This window comes from Exophiala spinifera, assembly GCF_000836115.1.
Source record: "Exophiala spinifera strain CBS 89968 unplaced genomic scaffold supercont1.2, whole genome shotgun sequence".
In the NCBI taxonomy this organism is placed as follows: Eukaryota; Fungi; Ascomycota; class Eurotiomycetes; order Chaetothyriales; family Herpotrichiellaceae; genus Exophiala; species Exophiala spinifera.
This window is the reverse complement of record NW_015622514.1, coordinates 1186531-1205605: the sequence shown is the minus strand read 5'-3', so window position 1 is coordinate 1205605 and position 19075 is coordinate 1186531. Positions and strand designations below refer to the sequence as shown.

Sequence of the window (19075 nt, the reverse complement as noted above, 5' to 3'; positions counted from 1 at the left end):
TGCTGGAGCCGCGGCTAGTCCTCTGGCTTCGAACTATAAGTGTTGGCGGATTCGACATCATCCTTTCGCCATATCTTTTCATACGACCTTTGGGTCCGCGCGTACCACAAGAACCAGACAGTAAGAACGACCAATGTTAGCAGAACTGCGACAATCACATATATCCAGAAACGATGAGAGACAATGTCCTTTCCCTCCTGGGCCTTCCAATCGAACATGGACATGCCGAAAATGGACTATCATACATCAGAACGGATCAGTGGGGCAGCCAACGGGCAACTTACCGCCAGAGCAGTGGCTGGCAAGAAGATCAAGGTGAGCACCGCTATGGTCTTCATCGAGGAGCTGTCGCGGCGAGTGTCCTCTGCAATCTACACAGGTCAGCCAACCATGGCCCTTGCTTCGGTGGACTGAAGGTGGGGAGGAACACACCATTATCGTCAATTTGGAATCAATCTGCAAGCAAGTCAGCGGACGGTTCATAGTCAGAAACTCGGCTACAAATTGGTACCATCCGGTGCTGCTGGTTCAACCTCGAAGGAATGGCATCAAGTTCTTGCTGTGCCATGTTCGAGAGTGCGATCTGGGTCTCAACCTGCTGCAAGAGGGTTTTTGAGTACTTCAACTTGTCAATTTCCTTGGTTTGTAACCTCACGATTTCGCCAAAGCATTTGATAAGGTTTGCAGCAAGGACTTGTCCAAACTTCCACCTCTCCTGCAGCTCGAGGTATTTCCTGTCCAGCTCGAAAAGAGTTTTCTTGGTGTCACCGAGGTCCGCTGGATCGCTGGACAAGACTTCACCGTGTTTATCTAGCACGTCTTCCTTCAACTTCATCAAGCCAGCCCCGACGCGCTCTACTTCTTGCCTGAGGATGGAGACAGGCAGAAACATGAAGTCTGGAAACAGCGAGGCATAGTCCGATGGGAATGGATGCTCGCTGAGCAACCACTCCAAATCAACCCCCGGACCCGTGAAAAGAAGGCAAACCCAGTCAGATCCTCGTTGACGTCCCGGTCGATGGAGCTCTGAAATGGAGAGAGTGATAAAGGGCAGCTTGTCGTTTGGGGTCTGGAAATTGAGACCTGCTCTCAAAATCTCAGTTTGGAATGCACACAACAAGGAGAAGGAAAGACGGATGCTACTACTGATATTTCCCTTCTCCATGAGAACCGCAGATCCTGCATTCCCTTTTATAATGTTTGTCGCAAATTCGCTGTTTATCCATCCCGACTCAGCTGCCGTGCTCACAATGGCTGTCTGCTCGAGGATCTGACTCCGATTCTCGACCTTGATGCATCTGATTTCTATCAGCCCGGAAACCTCAGAGGCTTCCCACGAAACATATTCGACGGTGACGGCCCTTACAGCAACCGGAAACGACTTTCCTCCCAATTGCGACGCCGATCGCCCTATAGATTACCTCAGCCAAGGTCAAAGGGATGAACCTTCATTGGAAAGTAAGCACCCGAGGGAGGGTTTTGATAAAGGCTTGAGCGGTAGCCTTGTCAGACAACTCTCGGATGTCAGGATTGCGGATTTTCCAGCCGCCTCTCTGTTGCGCATTGTCAGAGCTGGGGACAAATTAATCGAACAAGGTGACAGTTAGCTTCACCTTAATGATGGCAGCACTGGTTTCGAATGAATGGAACGTTGGTCGTTTGCCCGCGAATGTGTTTTGGCCCGTAGAATCCATTCTAACCGCATGGCTGTCGGACGTCATCGTCCATCAAGGTTGGGAAAAGTCTTCTCAAATCCTATATCTGGGACCTGTGCTAACAACGTTGAGGCTGAGGAGCGAAAGAGCCTCAAAGCTGTGTAGCCCCGCCATTGGCCGAGTTATTTCCCATCACAACTTCAGACCACTTCGACGGAGAAAGGAGATCCGTTGCTCGGACTAGTAAAGAATCCTTATCCTTTGACTGACAAAGACTGGCAATAATTGGTTCTCCGGAGACGGGCACGAGCCGAAACGAGGCGCAAAGCAGGTAAGCAGCCACAATCCCACTAGCTCAAACGGTTGATACGTGGCGGGTTCTCAGCAGGCGAGCAAAGGGGCTCGACCGAGCTCCATTCTGATCTGGCCGAAGGGGTTCCTCTAATTGGACAGGTGAGCTGCAAGAACTAGGCGAAATTCGCAACAAGAGTCGACGCAAAAGGATGGATACGAATGAGGTTTGAACTTCGCATCCTTCTCGCCCTACCATTGTCGCATCCAGGACCCAAAATTATGCAGCTTTTCTTCCACAATCGGTAAGGGAGTTGTGATACCGACGAAACGGTTGTGCATCAGCCTGAGTCCCTGCGCGTGATTGATCATCAACGCTTCCGTCATTCACACCGGGTTTCCTTAGCCGCATCTATGCTACTGGAAATTGAGTAGGCTGCAACTGTCCTTGATGCTCGTACCTGCCGAACTTCTCAATGGTGGGCATTTGGGTAGGTACCAGACTGCGAACCTTTTCTTCTCCGCCGTAGACTCCCCTTCTTACAAAGTATCCTCTTCACTTGCCTTCTTGCGCACTGATGATAGTTTGAAATAAAACACTTAGGGAAGGCTGAGGTAAGAGCCTCACCAAATATCTCTCGTTTAACCTTTTCATTTACCAGTGCTTTCTGCACAATGCGCCTCCTGAACACCGAAACAATCGTCTTGGAGTCATTCCCAAGCCCGGCAACGCCCGAAATTCCTGAGTACGTGATCCTATCCCACAGATGGAGAGATCAAGATCAAGAAGTCTCTTTCCTGGACATCCAGCAACGCAAAGCTAGCGACCCCGTGGAGCCGCTGAGGGACAACACGAAATATAGTAAGATCCTAAGCTGCTGCGACGAGGCCCGGCGTGTCGGATTTGAATACATCTGGATTGACACATGTTGTATCAATAAATCGGACCAAATCGAGTTGACAGAGGCACTCAATTCCATGTTCCACTGGTACCGAGATTCAGCGGTGTGCTACGCATACATGGCTGACGTGCCGAGCAACGAGGATCCCCTCGCCGAGGGCTCAAAGTTCACTAGGAGCAAGTGGTTTACTAGAGGATGGACACTTCAAGAGTGAGTTAACTGCCACCGACAATCCACGAGTGAACCAGCGGTAACTGGAGCAGGCTGGTCGCTCCCCAATATGTCATCTTCTTCGGGGAGGACTGGAAAGAAATCGGGACGAAGTCTAGCTTTCAGGCCCTCATCACCAAGATCACCGGGATCCCGGACCAGGTGCTCCTAACAAACTCAGGGGGGAGTATCAGCGTGGCGCAGAGAATGTCGTGGGTGGCGAACAGGAAGACAAGCGTGGAGGAGGACATGGCGTACTGTCTCTTAGGGCTCTTCAATGTGACTATGCCAATGGCCTACGGGGAGGGGGCCAACGCCTTCCGACGACTGCAGCTCGAGATCATGAAGATTTCAGATGACCATACGATATTCGCTTGGGCAGGCACGCACCATGGACGGAGCAGAGGGCTCCTTGCCGCGTCACCGCGGGAATTCGCAGATTGTGCGGACGTGAAGACATATGGTGAGAGCCCGGCGTTTTCCATGACGAACAAAGGTATGACTATGAAAATTCCCCTCCTTGAGCACAGCATGTCACCCGAAGGCAACCAGATCTTTCGGGGGATCCTGAGCTGTCAGCGCAAAGGACACGCTATATATCGAGATCGATTTCCCATGGCGATATATCTGGAAAGGCACGGCGGGCCTGACTCGACCAGCTACTCTCGCGTGCAGCCTGGGAAAATAGAGGAGATCAAAAAGGATGTTTCAAAGTTCAAGAAAACGAAAATTTATGTCCGGGAGCCTGATCCCTCGAGCTTCGATGTGTCAAGTAAGTATGATCACTTCATTAATCCTGCGTTCCTCCCGGGGAGAAGACGACGAAAACTGACCTGACCCCTAATCATCTACACAGGCTGGATGAAACCGGAACCCTCATACCACTTCATATTCACCATAAAACCACACCCCAAGACCCTACCCACCATCGAATTCGCCGAAATCAAGACTGGCTCTAACTGGGTCGTTACCAAAGACGAAATCAACCTTACCTTCCCTAACTCTGGCTGCAACTCGATCCTAGTCTTCAAATCTCACGACCACGGCCTCTTCGCCATCTCGCTCGGCGTGCACAATTACAACGTCTGGGGCGCCATGACCGTCCCTGTAGACGCGGACATCAAGCGCATCGCGTGGGCGTATTGGGACGGAGAGTTTGAAATGGCGCGTTGGGATAACATGGACCGCCGGAAATTGGAGCTGGGGAAGGGCCAGGTGGCGACTTTGGCGATTCGGAAGGGGAGGCGCGAGGGTAAAAAGGTGTACCTGATTGAAGTTGATGCCGGGGAACTTTTTTGGCTGGATAAGGTTGGCCCAGGCAATTTTCCGGGCTGGTGGGATTCGGAGAAGAATGAGAAGGTGAAGAATGCGTGGACTCCGGGGAGTGGATAGTACCTAGTAGCTGGGTTGATACATGTCTTGACTGTTAGATTTTTAGACAGCAGCGCAGGGGCAGAGAAACTGCTGGGCTCTAAAGGCCAAATCAAGTCGTAAGCAGCAAATACAAATTGTCGCTGTCGAGCCATCTGGGCTCCACTCACTATGTAGGCGTCTACCTATTTCATCTACTACGCTCAGAACCCGATCTGATAGAAATCCCAATAATCCAAGCTATCAAAGGACAGCTCTTCCTTGTTCCCTGTCTAATCATGTCCCAGCCGGCGATTTCCACTCTCCGTTCTTTAGCCTCAAACCGCCATCCCACCCAAACACCGGCAAGATGACTCTCCTCAGCCTGGCCCTCTCATGGATTGTGTCCTGTCGGAATTTGTGATCTTGTTCACCACCCGAGCCGTCGAGTTCACCTCGTCGACCAACGGCTCGTTGCTGGCCTTGGTCACTGTCCTACTGTCAATGTTCTCCACCCGTAGAAAACATTCCCGTCCCCTCTGCAAATGTATGTACGTGGGCAAGGGCAAAGCTTTTCTGCTTCGTGCATCCCCCTCCCCTTAGATCGACTAACATGAAGACAGATTTGACGATCTCACCCTGCAATCTTTCCACCTTGGCTGTCAAACTCATGGATATAGCGCCTTTCATTGACAATCAAGAATGCAAGGAAGATATCTTTCAAGATATTGCTCCCGTATCCGCCTACCTTCACTAAGCCAATCATTACACGAGTCGCGAGCCTTTGAAGTTGAATTAGAATGAGAGAAATACCTGTAGTGATTATAATAAAAATAATATTACTATTGTAGTAGGTTAGGATGTGTGAGCTCCCTCTTCAGGGGCTGGTCTTTGTTGCAGTGGGCCTAGGGCCAAACAAGCGTAGAAGGCTAAGTCAGGAAGCCTAGACATGTGTTTTTTTCTTTTCTTCGAGACAATCCGACAGTCAGAGACATACTCATGAGTAGGCACGCGTACAGAGAAATGTGCACAGTCAGTATGAGGATACATGAGTTGCGTACAGAGTGATGCTATGAGGCAACAGCTTTCAGTCAAGTTTACAGTGTTCCGTACGGATTCCCAGTACAACGCGCACCCCAGCGCACAATCAAGTCTGTTCTAGGCGAGTAGTCAAAGTGTTCTTGATGACTCCTATGTCCTGCGCTGCCCCCGACCAACAGAGCATTTCAAGGAGTGTTCAGGGAGACCTGGAAGAGACAAACGTGTATTGCAAGGAAGGAAGAAGTGTTCTACGACCGGCTCTCGGCCCTTAACTCATGTTGCCTGATTGATAATAGCCCCGTGCACCTAGTGCTTCTCCCTTTACTCTTGTTATAATGTTAATAATCAAGTTAAGAACACTTAATATTTACTTACTTAGATAAAGCGAAGAAAGAATATCTTAAATATAGTGTCGCTTATTCTCGGTTGATTGTGATATATTGCCACTAGAGAGAAAGCCTGCTTGGTCGATTTTGTGCGATGTGCGAAAGCTTCATTAGCCGTGCGAAATCGCCCTTGTGTGCAAAAAAGTGATCTGCATTGGCAGGACAAGCTACAAAGATTCGCCCGCCACGCTTATCTGGTCAAATGGGGCTTATCGCACTAGCGTGGATATGCAAATTTGAGACCTCAAAGCCTCGTACAAGAGGTGGTGTTGATGGGAGATTCCAACAGACTACCAGAAACAGATACAGATACTGTTGTCAACTGGCCCTCCGTACCTTCAATCTGGCTGTAGATCTATCGACAACACGTGGGGATCCAGTGGACCTCTGTTGGGGCGGGTTGCTTGAATCGTGGACACAAACATACGCATCCTCCAGAGAATCAAGATGGCGACAACGGCCTAGCTTCATGATCATATCCGATGGATGAACCCGCGCCGTGGACGCCTCATACTTCCTCGACAGTGCACTCTGGGTGATGAGCATGGCAGGCTCTTTCGACAACCGTGACTTGGACTTCCAGTCCTGGCCGCCCGGCACAATCCAGATCGAAGATCGTAAGCACCGGATCAAATCACCCAACACTCGCTGTTGCTAACCACTCCATACAGTCTGCGGCGGCAGATATGACAAAATCATCCTTCATCCCGCGCCGAGTACAGATCCAAATGACCCCCTCAACTGGTCGAAACCACGCAAATCCCTCAACTTCGGTCTCACCTGCTATTACACTCTGATGGTTTTTGTTTTGGTTGCCATTTCTACCGTTATCTACGGTCCGCTGATGACCGAATTCGGGTTCGATATCGAAGTCCTCAATGAGGGCTTTGGGGCCAATACTGCCGGCCTGGCGGTTGGATGCGTCTTATTCATCCCCCTTGCTCTCAAATTCGGGCGCCGACCCGTCTACTTGGTCAGCTTCACCATGTCACTCGCCACGGCCATCTGGCAAGCCAGGCTACGGACTGCGGGTGATGTGTACGGCGCAAACGTCGTGTCTGGTCTTGGAGGCAGCGTCGCTCAAACAATCTGTCAAATGACAATCTCGGATCTATTCTACGTGCACCAGCGCGCAACTGCAAATGGCGCCTACATTGCAATCGTCACCACAGGAACCTTTCTGGGACCTGTTGCTGCTGGTTACATTACTGATTCACAGGGGTGGAGGTGGATCTGGTGGTGGACAGCCATCTTTTTGGGGGTCGGGCTTGTTGCTTTCATCTTCTTCTACGAAGAAACGAAGTATATCCCTTTGATCGACGCACACGGCCCTCCTAGTGCTCGTGATAGTGCAAGTAACTTTGCTGTGAGTGCTGCTAGTGCTGGTGATGAGGGGACTCCGGTCCTGAGACATGCAGAAGAAGCAAGGGAAGGCGACAAGGACCTTGAATCAGGCGTCCAAAAATGCGACACCGAAGCTCCCACCGTGGTCATGACTAGGACTGTTGTAAGGGAAGTCAAGCTCACGCCATACTCCCAACGCTTACGTCTCCTCACTGTCACTCCTGGAGGCTTCAAAGACCTGATTCGACACACATGGCAGCCATTTGTGGTCTTGTTCACCACCCCGGCCGTCGCGTACACCTCGTTGATAAACGGCTCGTTACTGGCCTGGGTCACTGTCCTGCTGTCAGTGTTTTCCACCTGTAAGAAACATTCCCGTCCGCCCCTGGAAGTGCATGTGCGTGAGCATGGGCAAAGCTGTTCCACTTCCAGCATTCCCCTTCACTCCGGTCGACTGACCTGAAGACAGATTTGACCCTTCCACCCTACAACTTCTCCACCTCGGCGGTTGGACTAATGAATGTGGCGCCTTTCATTGGCAGTTTTCTGGGCAGCGCCTACGGAGGTGTACTGTCTGATTTCCACATCATTCGCCTGTCGCAAAAGAACAACGGGATCTACGAGCCTGAGATGCGCTTCTGGCTCGCCTTACCCTGGCTTGTGATCACCCCGTTGTCGCTGCTCATGTTTGGCCTCTGCCTCACCCATGTGAGTTGATGTCACTTGACCCCTGGACTGTTTGCCAACAGCATTGAACCTGGAACCCGTCGCCCTAGTCCTCACAGAGAATTAGATAATTTGACTGACATCCAAATCTTACATTTAGAGCCTACCCTGGATTTCTCTGGCCATTGCACTGGTCATTTTCGGCGCAGGTCTCAACGTCTTCAATGCCATAGCGCTTACTTACCTGATTGATTCTTACAGGAATGTAAGTGTCATCCGAACTCCATTTTCTCCTTCTTTTTCCTCCACATCAAATATTCTTCTCCTGCTTCTCTTCCGCCTCTTTCGGAAGTGTTTGTTGGCTATCATTGACATATTCATGTCCTTTTTCTAACGACAACAGATCGTTGGAGACTCTCTTGTCGCGGTCACATTCGTAGGGGATGCCCTTGCCTCGGCGGTCGCCATGTCGCTCTCCCCCTGGATCAAAGGCACCGGTCTCAACACAGTGTTCGTCATTTGTACCGTCGTGTCGACCGTCGTCTTCTTAACGACTATTCCCATGATGATTTGGGGCAAGGCCTTCCGGGCGCGAACGGCCAAAAGGTATGCGATGATGGCACAGAGGCAATTCAACGCCAATCGGTGACATGTAGATTTGGTCGTATGGAGAGCTTCCGAGCGTGTGAGAGTCTAAACGTCAGACGAATAGGAAAGGCAGTGTGTAGAGGTATCATGACCATCTCCTAGGACCTAGGCAGAGCCGACAGAGGTCCTCTGGCCCTTTGTTTCACGGTCAGACCGTTGTTAGTATTAGATAGTGGTTTATTGTGGAGATATCCCATTCTCCGGCTGTGAAATGGTCATTCACTCCCTGAGACAGGCTTCTAATACGCCTCGAATCCCTCGCATCCCTCAGAGAAGAGCGAACCCGGTGCTAAAATCAGTCCAGGAACACTTCACGGGTATCATGAATTCACAATGGAGCTGTCCGCGGTCCAGTTCGAAGATTCTTACGGCGCTCAAGGTCTCGAGCAAAGCTTACTCGACGTGACGACGACTTTTATGCGGAAGAGACCATGATCGAAAAATGATTGACCGGGCATATTGAGCGACCGACCGAGGTGTAACATAGTCAGGCTCTAACCTCACCGTCTTCGCGTGTGTGAATGACCATTGCTGACGCTTGTTAATTTAAAATTTGATTCGGCGTCCCTGGGAACGAGACGGCTACTAGCTAGTCTAACAGTTAGAGTACTATTTCCTGGGATGAAAGCTGGGTTCAAGTGTTGATTGCGTGTGTGAGCGTCCCAGATGGGCGTCGAGGGCAGTATCGGGAATAATGGTTTCCTCTCTTGAGTGCAACGCTATGCACCTCGTACATCTACACACGTAGGTTGTAGCGCCGGTAACATGTACAGACGTTTTCATCCCTCGCGAAGATTTCTACTTTTCTCTTTCACTTTCTCTGGTCGCGTTTTGGCAATCGGGATCCGCACCCACTGCAGAAGTTGTCGACTTGCCTGCATTTGTAGCCGCAGTGGCTGCAGAAGATGGAATCAACTCCCGATGTCGAGGAGCTCTGAGGAGGAGGTGGTGGTGGAGTAGAAGTAGGGAATGCCCCTGGTACTAGCCCGGCTTGTTCGATGTACTGTGGGGGCGGCGGCTGTAGATACGACTGACTCTGTTGATACTGCTGAGGCTGTTGCTGTTGTTGCTGTTGCTGCTGCTGCTGCGGCGGCGGCGGCGGTGCCGATCGTGCCTGAGACGCTTTCTCGCGCTCCTCAAGCTCAACCTGCCTCCTGATGCGTTCTTTCTCCTGTTCGAGTTCCTCGGCCCGGCGTCTCTCCTCCTCCCTCCTTCGTTGGTTCTGTTCAGCTTCACGGCGCTGGTACTCGAACTCCATGGCCTGCTGGCGCTCTGCCTCGCGCTGCATTCCACGTTTTGCACCTGCCCGCGATGCGCCGTAGACGACGGCGGCACCCAGAAGAGGGCTGCGGCGGAACATTTTCCTTTTTATTCTTCCTTTCTTTTTGAATGTCAATTTCAATTTCAATTTCTCAGGGATTCACGCCGATGAAGGGAAAGTCAGCACTGAGAGAGTCAGATAAAAGTGTTTGTCTTCGTTGACGATTGACGAAACTTGGGGTGACCAAAGGCTTATCAAAGTTCCCTAGCTGGAGACTGGAGTCCTTTGCGTAAGTTGTAGTGAACTAGACGTATCCGTTTTGGCGCCCATGCTTTATGTATTTTGCCCTTCCGTCAAACTCCGCAATACTCGCAAGAAAACTTCAGAAGGGTAGACGCTGGGAATATGCCACACGGGCCATGCTGAGCTGAGCTGAGCCTGTCACTTTTCAGCTAGTCCTACAAATAGAGAAGTACTACGCGAATACGATCCTCCTACTGAACGGTCCCAGCGCCCGGGTGGCCCTCGTCGCCCGTTCTTTGATGGCTTCAAGATCGATGGAGGTGTTTTTCAAGAGTGTGGTTGGTGGCATTGTGGAGGCTCTAGTCATTGTGGCTTCGGTTCTCGGTTCACCGGAGCACAGTTCCCCAGTAAAAAAGAACAATGAACTGCGTCTTAGCCGAGGGAGACACCATTCGATATGCAGGGCACGGACGCTGTTCTCGAGAAAATAGTTCTCCGTCATTTCACGGAGTATTTTCTCGCTGCAACACTATGTTCCCTGGAACAGAACCATGATCCCATGAAGCTTTTCACTCTGGAGAAGACCTTCCTGTAGTATTCGAGAGAACGACTCAGCGACCTCCTGTGCCACAGGTGTTGCCTGTCCAATCGCACCGTCGCTGAATCCTCTTCAAGCCATACGCCCATTGTGCACTGGCGAACCACACATTCCTGTGTCGCTCTGGAAGGAGGCTCAGAACCTACTACGCGAGACCTTTGGGAGACATGCACCATGATTCTCGTGAGAACGGCTCCTGGAACCAGCCATGTACCAGGATGGCTGCATTGATAACGATGTCGAACCGGAGATGATGCGCCGAGCTTTTCGAACATTGGAGACTTGCTCGTCGACGCTGACTTCGGTATCAGCTTCTCTTTGAGGCTTGTCTTTAATGTGTAGAATGGACTTGTACACGAGACGGGATCGGTAAAACGAGAAATTCAGCTCGCCTTAAAGGAGATACCTACTGACTTTGGCTCAGCATATGCGGCTGATTCGAGTGGGACTAGGACTCATCGATGACACTTTTCCAGGCTCTGCCACCGATGCGGTCGCGGAGCTTCCCGAAGAAACACTGTGTGGTCTGTTGTATTTAGATAAGATCGTGAGACTTGCTTCAAACTCGGAGGATTGAGAGATCTGCCTACTTGTATTGTAAAGCCAGATCCCGCGAAGGACCGACGCCTGCGGATGCAGCCCCATTACAACAACCATCACAGTGACGACTGATGGATAGTTGCATAGACAGCTTCTTGGACGGCAGAGTGACCCCCTCACAGGGTAGTTCACTCTCCAAAGCGGCGGCAACAGTCCGTTTGAAGTCTTCCTTTGAGTTCACCTGGGGATCGTCTCTGTAGCTTCTGGTATACAAGGGGGACTGGATCAAGGCCATCGTCTTCACTGACAATGGCCGCCGGTATCCCGCGTGCTGAAGCTGCCAGGGATCGAGTTTTGACATTACAATCGTTACCTCGGTGATTGAGAAGCGGGGGCTTCAGCTGGCCTGTGGCATAATACGTTCCCATGGAAAAAGACGAAAGGCTATTTATCCCCTCATGCAAGTAGGAGATGTTTTCCGCGACGATGGTGTGATGGTGGATCCATGGCCCAGAAGATCTTTAACGCTCAGTACGTAAAAGGTCCTTGGCCGGGCATTCCAACGTCTCGAGTGGGTTGTGTAGTTCTAGGATCTTTGACAAGACCCGGAGCATTGCTGGATCTGGCCAACGTCCAGTTCAAGCACCACGACCACGTCGAGCAGAGTGAGAAAAGACGGCCACCCTCCACAATCGAAATTACATTGCTGTAGCTTTGTGACCACGTTGTTTCGTTCCGGCCGTGAACAAACGTAGTTTGCATATGAATTTGTTATCATATGAAGTGCAAACCAGATGTAGGCGTCGTCTCTATGATAGCGCCCGGGGACATGTTAAACGGATTGATCAAGTTGACTTTGCAATGTTCGAACTCGGTACTCCGGGCAGGATTCGCAGACCGAGGTGAAACACCCAGCCGTTATCATTCTCTCGAAATGTTTCCCGAGTTCGTCGTGCCCTTTGCCCGCTGCTTGAATTGGTCTACCACCGTACGTGCCCAGTCTAGGAGCCGTAGTGACGAGGTTTGATCATGTGTCTATGAAAGATTCTGCAGGGAAATTCGACATAGAGTGAGAGTTCGGTGGAGTTGAATGCAGAAACCTATTCCAGGCTCGAATCTACCGACCCCGGGTCGTTGCCAGGAGACTCGACGATCTCCAGGACGTTCCGCCTGGGGTCATGGGAGGACATCCACAAGAATCCGCTGTGGGCAGGATGATCGTTCTTGTATAGTCCGGTCCCATAGGCTCATTGTGCTGTGACTGGAGATAGTCTTTGGCGAGCGGTCGCTCCAGAAAAATTTTGTATGAGCAAAGAAATGATGGCGGTTCTTAGATCGGCTGAGGGCCTGCGGGATTTTGGCCCCGAGAAGACCCGTGGTCAGCTCCCAGGACCCCCCTGGGGCCAGGAGGCTCTGTTCTCCATCATTTCTGGCGGTGGTGCTTTTCAGTCAAAACCGTGCGAAATATACCGACCTACATAGCTAGATAGCCATGTCGAATGGCGCCTCTTCTCGAAATCGCATGTTTCAATCCTGATTCCGCCATTGCCGCTATTGCCTCGGGAGCACACCGTATCGAACTCTGTGACGACGCCGACCTAGGAGGCACAACACCCTCTGTGGCATGGCTATTGAGAATCCGATCCGAGGTCAATAATGGCAGGCAGAAACTGCACCCCGAGGAGATTGCAATCCCAATCAACGTAATGGTTCGTCCTCGAGGCGGGGACTTTGTCTACACTCGCGCCGAATACGAGACGATGAAGGAGACCATTGCTACGCTCAAGGGCACGGGCATCGTGGACGGTTTCGTGTTCGGGATCCTTCGAGAGGACGGCACAGTCGACGTCGAGAAGACAAGGGAGCTCGTCACCCTCGCCTCCCCTTTGCCGTGCACATTCCACCGCGCGTTCGACGAGGTAAAAGACCTCTCGCGGGCCCTGGAAGGCGTTGTGTCCTGCGGCATCACGACGATCCTGACGTCCGGAGGCGCCGCGAATGCCGTTCAGGGCGCCGAGGTGCTGCACCAGCTTGTACAGCGTGCGGCCGGTAGAGTCACCATCATGCCCGGGGGAGGCGTGCGGTCTGCGAATCTGGCACTGTTACACGAAACGATTGGGTCTTCGGCGTATCATTCTTCGGCCCTGATTGATTCACAGCCCGTCGCCAACGCGAACGAAATTCAGCTTATGATGGACATTTTGCGGCCGGCGACAGGGTAATACTAAGTTTTCCTATGACGACGAATCTGTCTGGCGAACCGAAATTGAAATCAACGTCGAGACGGTCAGTGCGGCGTCCGCTAGAAGTTGTATCAGAATACATCTCCGTCATACGCTCTCCATTATCCTATATTGGGGGTATCATTTCTAGTCATGAACTCATCATACATCGTAGTCAGACAAAGATCCAACATAAATTAGTCGTACAGCCATTCACGGGGCCTCAAAGTTACACCATCATTCATCGTAGTCGGTCTCGCCTTCGACGTCGTCTTCGGTTTCCTCTTCGATATACCCGGCACCCAACAGACCAGGCGCTGGTGTGTAGGCTGGCGTGGTGGATGTGGCAACCAACAGACTCCTTCTAGCCGCAGGTGTTGCGGGTACCAAGCGATCCCGCTCTTCTCTAGCCTCGACGTTACTTCGATGATCGGCAGCTGCTTGTCTCCAGCGTTGGAGAAAGCCGGCAGCTCGTCTCTTGTCATGTCGTTGGTGCAAGACATCAGCATCTTGTTCCATTCTCTGGTGTCTCCAGGCCTGAGTCTTCCAATTTCGAAGTTTGTTCCCGGCAAACTCAAGGTCTTTGAGTTCTCGATATTTGTCTGCAGTGTTCTCGTGTTCTTTGTATTCCATCGCAGGTGCTCGCCACCTGGAGTCCCAGAGCCCGAACCTGTTGATGAGTGTGCGGTGATAATGTTGGTCGGCATCTTGCTCCAGTCGCTTGCCATCCATACCTTGTTCATACATGGCATGAATAGCACCAAGAGCCATGCGCTGCGCTGCTTCGCGGTCTTTACGTTGGCGGAATTCATCAGCCATCCTCGCCATCTCTTCGAGTTTCGCTTTCTCCTCCATCGCCTGTGAATGCCAGGTTCTAATAGCATCACGAGCGAGATTCATCTTCACCTTTCTCCGCATTGTCTTGTAGGCTGACTGGTACAGGCCTTCCTTGGCACGTTGCTCGACACGCTCCAGCCATATAGAGAGATACTTCTGGATGAGATACCTTTGGCGAGCCTTATTGAATTCTTGTTCCTCTTGCAGCTGCTCAAGTCGTTCCTGTGCCTTCCCACGCATCGCCTGGAATGCATGCCTGCCAGCAAAATACTCGGCAGCAACGTCAGCTATTTTCTCCTGCTGTTGGAGCTCTTTTGTCTGCCGACGCCAGGAATCGAGAGCCTTCTGAGCTGCGTTTGCCGTCCGCACCTGCACAAGTACAACCTCACGCTCAGCCAGAACCCACTTGCTAAGCACATTCTCTGTATCCTTTTTCCTTCGAAAACTGTCGGCTCTTCTCTCTTGTTCCATGTATTCGGCAGTCACGACTCTCCAGTGAGACAATGCCTTTTGCTTTAGAGTTCCGTCTCGGAATTGATCCGCTACCGCTTCTAGTTCGGCAAGTTTCTCAACGCTGTACTCTTCCTCATCCTGGCCTCCGCCATGAACGCCGTGGGGTGGTTCAATATGCACGACCAGGTCATTGACTGATGGCTGTTTGACGGTCTCCCTCCACAAAGAGAGTGCCTGGCTTTTGAGTCGAAAATGGTCAAGCGCAACCGCCTGAAGCCAACGTGGATCTTGCTCATCCACAGATTCAATACTGTCACCTTCTCTTCTCGCGTGGATATCCGAATAGTCGTCGTCTTTCTCCTCTTCTGACTCTTCTTCGTCTGAATCATCTGTCACTAATTGTATGTTTGCCTTTTCGAGAACTTGGAAGAACTTCTTGTGCGGCGGGATGTGACTGTCCATAAGAATGAGGCACCTGATCCACATTCCACATGTGTCCTCCTCGCTATCGCCTTGGAAGCCATCCTCGCTACAGATTCGAAGGTAGACCTTGGTGATGTTGTCGGCATTGAGGGCGAGTCGTTCCTCGTGTAAGGCTAGGAGGGTTCGATAGAGTCGAGTAATCTGCTCCTGTGAGTAGCTTTTGACTCTTTCCACGAGGATATCCAGCACATGGGGTTGCATTATGGCGCAGGGTGTGCCATGGCAGGATGGACGAGGGATCAAATGGCTCTTGATGTGAGTTGGATGGATATCGATGTCGCAGTCGGACGAAGTGAAGACTCGCGACACGCGACGGGGCTTGGCGTCGCGCTCTCACGTGTCATCGTCAGCAGAGTCCAGATTCAACAACGAGAAGCATCTTCACAGCTCATGTCCAAGCAAGGGTTACGTCGCTCATGGAACCTGAACATATTAGAAATCAGGAGAATCACGTCGATGGCGAACAGAATATCGAACAGGGTTTTCTGTTTTAGCATGCTGGTGGATGGCTGTCCCTTACATAAGGATAAGGCGATGCTCGTCCTCGGCACGGGGAGAGAGCGAGGCTTACAACACCTCTCGCTCTCCTGGACAGAGTTCGCACTGATCCGCTGCTGTCAACTTCTTTGGCCAGTTGATCGATAGCTTCGCCTTGGCCGACGTTGTTGGCGCCAATCGCCGTCCGATCACCGCCACAAACAGGCAATGATCCTATCGAACGCTGACTAACCCCGGACCCCCATCGCGGCACGTTCGCGTACAATGGAGACCGACCGCTTAGCTAATGCTTCGAGATGGGGTTCGGCCATGTCTGTTCTACTCCCGTGCACAAAGGATAAATACCGATAGCTTCGCGCAGCGTTTGGCAAAGCGCATCACTCAGATCTCCGCAGCAAGAACATAGCCCAATACCATACACCCCGGCATCCCGACTACCCTGAGAGCAACATTCTTCTTCACACTTAGGTCAAAACGGCAGCAAGAAACATATCCAGAATGGCGCAGAAAGTAATCACTGTCTTTGGTGCGACAGGCAACCAAGGAGGTAGCACAGCCGCGGCCATTTTCAACAACCCAGCGCTGTCGGCAAAGTACAAAGTGAGAGCCATCACGCGCGACCCGACCAAGCGAGGAGCTCAGGCTCTTGCCGCAAAGGGCGCGGAGCTCGCAAAGGCAGACTTGAACGACATCGACAGCGTCCGCTCTGCCATCGCCGGGTCATATGGCGTGTTTGCCGTCACAAACTACTGGGAAACCATGTCCAAGACGGTCGAATACCAACAGGGGAAAAACATCGTCGACGCCTGCAAGGACGAAGGCATCAAGCATCTCATCTGGTCGGGCCTCCCGAACGTGACTAAGCTGACAAACGGTGAATTGACCATGGTGGAGCATTTTGACTCCAAGGCCGAAGTGGCCGAGTACGCAGAGCAGACCAAAGGTGACATGCTCGTGTCGTACTTCATGCCCGGCTACTTCATGTCCAACCTGCCTGGACAGTTCCGGCCGGACAGCGAGAGCGGTGTCGTCACGCTCAGCCAGCCCTGGAAGCCCTCCGAGACTTGGATCCCAATCCTGGACATCCAGAAAGATACGGGGTCCTATACCGTCGGGCTGCTTGAAGCCGGGGCCCAAGCTAACGGCGTCTTTGTCCAAGGCGTCAGCGAGTGGGTGCATCCAAAAGATATCACCGATCAACTGTCGCAACTCACGGGGCGTGAGGTCCAGTTTGTTGAACAACCGGCAAGTGTCGAATCTGCGGCGAAACTGGGCAACAAGATCGCCGAGGAGTTGACGCAGAACATGATCCTGATCAGAGACTACAGTTACTTTGGCAAGGGTGCGCACGAGAAGCAGGCACAGAGCGATAAGTTCTTGGTCGAGGGTGCGCAGAAGAATACTTGGAAGAAGTTTGCTCAAGGTATCGACTGGCAATGGTAGTCGTTTCTGGTAGTGATTGAGTGTACTAAGTACGACGATGGTAGTACAGAATGAAAAATGCAGCTCATATTCAGGACCTCTCTCTCTCTCTTCCCTTTGCAACTGAACAGACAGTACTGACCATGTACCTACACTTCCATCACTTCCATCCTGCTTACTGTGATCGAGATGAACAATGCCTAGTTTCCCTCCTTCCTGGAACCTTGAGCTACCATGTTCCCTATTATCGGTCTTCGAGTTGCCATAATGACTGTTGACTAACTACATTTTGTGTCAAGGGCGAGGTAGTATTTCTTCAGCCTTACACCGCACCGCGCCAACCTCATAGGCTGTTGAACTCTTGCTCTTATAGCTGACGCTTATTTGCGAAATCCAGCCAATGCCTTCCAGAGTCAGTTTAGACCACCAGGACCGAAAGGAAACATTCTAATTTCAAGCCTAGAACGGTAAGGCCTTGCTAAAGGTGGTAGGGATTAAGATTTAAACAGTCGCCTAGTGAGGCTTCCTCGCACCCCGAGTCTACGGTCCGTAGATCTGAGCCCCGGTATCCGTGCAGCTGTGAGCGTCTCCACACATCCCATGAACGGCACCTGGGCTCGATAGGCGACGTGGGGGCCACAGCGTCAAGGTCAGAAGTCCGTCGAACAGAGCTCTTCTCGTTATTTAAAGCTCTCACTGTCTCAACAGCTAGCACGTATGATGTAAGGGTAGAGAGCCCTACCTTACAAGTAGCCTTTTCCCAACTCTCAAGTTGCACGCAGCAGCCATGAAAGGAATTCTTCCAGTTCCTCGGCCGATATGTTGGCCCCCAAAGCTCGTCGACAATGAACTGGGAATCGCAACCCTCTCACTGGGAAATTGGCGTGAACACAAGCTGACATCACGGCTCGAGGCTGCGGCGCGTGCTGGGTTCAGATGGATAGACCTCTTCGACGAGTGCTGGGCAGCTTACCTGGAAGAAAACGGGCTAGACGGCGAGAAGCTCTGGGATCCAACCCCGGAGAACCTACGTGTGGCACACAAGCTGGGCGATCTGGTAAAGGCGCTAGGGATGCGGATCTCGTGTACGCAGCCACTACGTAAGATCGAGGGGATCAAAGACCCTGTGGAACGAAGGGCCACGCTGGATCTGGTTGCGAAGAGATTCCCCTTCATGCGGGCGTTCGATACAGACTTGGTATTCATGTGCGCAAGCATTCGGACGGATGGCGGCGTCACATCGGATTTGAAGACCGTGGCCCAGGATCTCGCCGAGATGGGAGATCTTGCTGCCGCGTTCGCCCAGGCTGACGGTGGAAAGATGTTGAAGATCGGATATGAAGGTCTCTCCTGGGCGACGCGGAACACCTGGTCCGCATCATGGGAGGCGGTGCGTGCCGCGAACAGGCCTAATGTTGGCTTGGTGGTCGATGCGTTCAACGTCCTCGCTGTTGAGTGGGCGGATCCATACAACTCGGCCCTGCATGGCCGAATCTATTCGACGCTTCAAGAGTCAATTGCCCTGCTCTGCCTGTCCCTCGCCTCCCTGGTAGCATCAGTCCCTGGCGACCGGATCTTCTTCTTTCAGGTGGGCGATGCCGAGCTCGTGGATCCGAGAAGTTTCCAAGGTCCTGCTGAACCGGAGACGCCTGCGTTGCTGCCCTGGTCGCGAGGCCACCGCCTCTACCCTTTGGAGACGGCAAAGGGTGCTTACATGCCCGTCGAGCTGGTCGCGGCCGCCGTCCTGGCTACAGGTTACAAAGGGCCTCTCTCTTTAGAGGTTTTCAACACCTCGCTCAATCTCCCAGGGGACAACGTGCCGACAGATCATGCCCGGCGTGGGATATCAGGTCTACGAAAGGTTCAAGATTTGGTCAAGCTAGTTCCAGCTTTTTGGGATGCTTCACAGGAAGTCCCTGTGGAGGACTTGGTTCGCCTGTATCAAACTAATCGACAACAACGATCCTCGAATTTATGAAAGGAAGGGTAGGGTCTGGGGAAGTAGAACGAGTCATGGCTCGCAAA

At 52.0% G+C, this 19075-nt stretch overlaps 8 protein-coding genes across 8 annotated transcripts; 5 read left to right on the top strand and 3 right to left on the bottom strand.

Annotated features, from left to right (window-relative positions):
* Positions 1-14: 14 nt before the first annotated feature.
* On the bottom strand, positions 15-1721 carry PV08_02722 (uncharacterized protein; the record flags this gene model as incomplete). Its single annotated transcript, XM_016377080.1, has 7 exons — positions 15-236; positions 285-371; positions 433-456; positions 512-1298; positions 1367-1410; positions 1467-1553; positions 1614-1721. The coding sequence occupies 7 exons, from the start codon at positions 1719-1721 to the stop codon at positions 15-17; spliced, it is 1359 nt and encodes a 452-aa protein (XP_016238650.1).
* A 900-nt stretch (positions 1722-2621) lies between these two features.
* PV08_02721 (uncharacterized protein) lies at positions 2622-4450 on the top strand (the record flags this gene model as incomplete). Its single annotated transcript, XM_016377079.1, has 3 exons — positions 2622-3058; positions 3112-3830; positions 3915-4450. 3 exons carry the CDS (start codon positions 2622-2624, stop codon positions 4448-4450), a joined length of 1692 nt encoding a protein of 563 aa, XP_016238649.1.
* A 1929-nt stretch (positions 4451-6379) lies between these two features.
* Positions 6380-8494, top strand: PV08_02720 (uncharacterized protein; the record flags this gene model as incomplete). Its single annotated transcript, XM_016377078.1, has 5 exons — positions 6380-6452; positions 6507-7541; positions 7649-7887; positions 8006-8110; positions 8249-8494. 5 exons carry the CDS (start codon positions 6380-6382, stop codon positions 8492-8494), a joined length of 1698 nt encoding a protein of 565 aa, XP_016238648.1.
* An 810-nt stretch (positions 8495-9304) lies between these two features.
* On the bottom strand, positions 9305-9853 carry PV08_02719 (uncharacterized protein; the record flags this gene model as incomplete). The annotated part of the gene is made up of 1 exon (XM_016377077.1): positions 9305-9853. The coding sequence occupies one exon, from the start codon at positions 9851-9853 to the stop codon at positions 9305-9307; it is 549 nt and encodes a 182-aa protein (XP_016238647.1).
* Positions 9854-12634: 2781 nt separating this feature from the next.
* On the top strand, positions 12635-13357 carry PV08_02718 (uncharacterized protein; the record flags this gene model as incomplete). The annotated part of the gene is made up of 1 exon (XM_016377076.1): positions 12635-13357. The coding sequence occupies one exon, from the start codon at positions 12635-12637 to the stop codon at positions 13355-13357; it is 723 nt and encodes a 240-aa protein (XP_016238646.1).
* A 237-nt stretch (positions 13358-13594) lies between these two features.
* PV08_02717 (uncharacterized protein) lies at positions 13595-15331 on the bottom strand (the record flags this gene model as incomplete). The annotated part of the gene is made up of 1 exon (XM_016377075.1): positions 13595-15331. One exon carries the CDS (start codon positions 15329-15331, stop codon positions 13595-13597), a length of 1737 nt encoding a protein of 578 aa, XP_016238645.1.
* A 795-nt stretch (positions 15332-16126) lies between these two features.
* PV08_02716 (uncharacterized protein) lies at positions 16127-17071 on the top strand (the record flags this gene model as incomplete). Its single annotated transcript, XM_016377074.1, has 1 exon — positions 16127-17071. The coding sequence occupies one exon, from the start codon at positions 16127-16129 to the stop codon at positions 17069-17071; it is 945 nt and encodes a 314-aa protein (XP_016238644.1).
* Positions 17072-17837: 766 nt separating this feature from the next.
* Positions 17838-19028, top strand: PV08_02715 (uncharacterized protein; the record flags this gene model as incomplete). The annotated part of the gene is made up of 1 exon (XM_016377073.1): positions 17838-19028. The coding sequence occupies one exon, from the start codon at positions 17838-17840 to the stop codon at positions 19026-19028; it is 1191 nt and encodes a 396-aa protein (XP_016238643.1).
* Between the last annotated feature and the right edge of the window lie 47 nt (positions 19029-19075).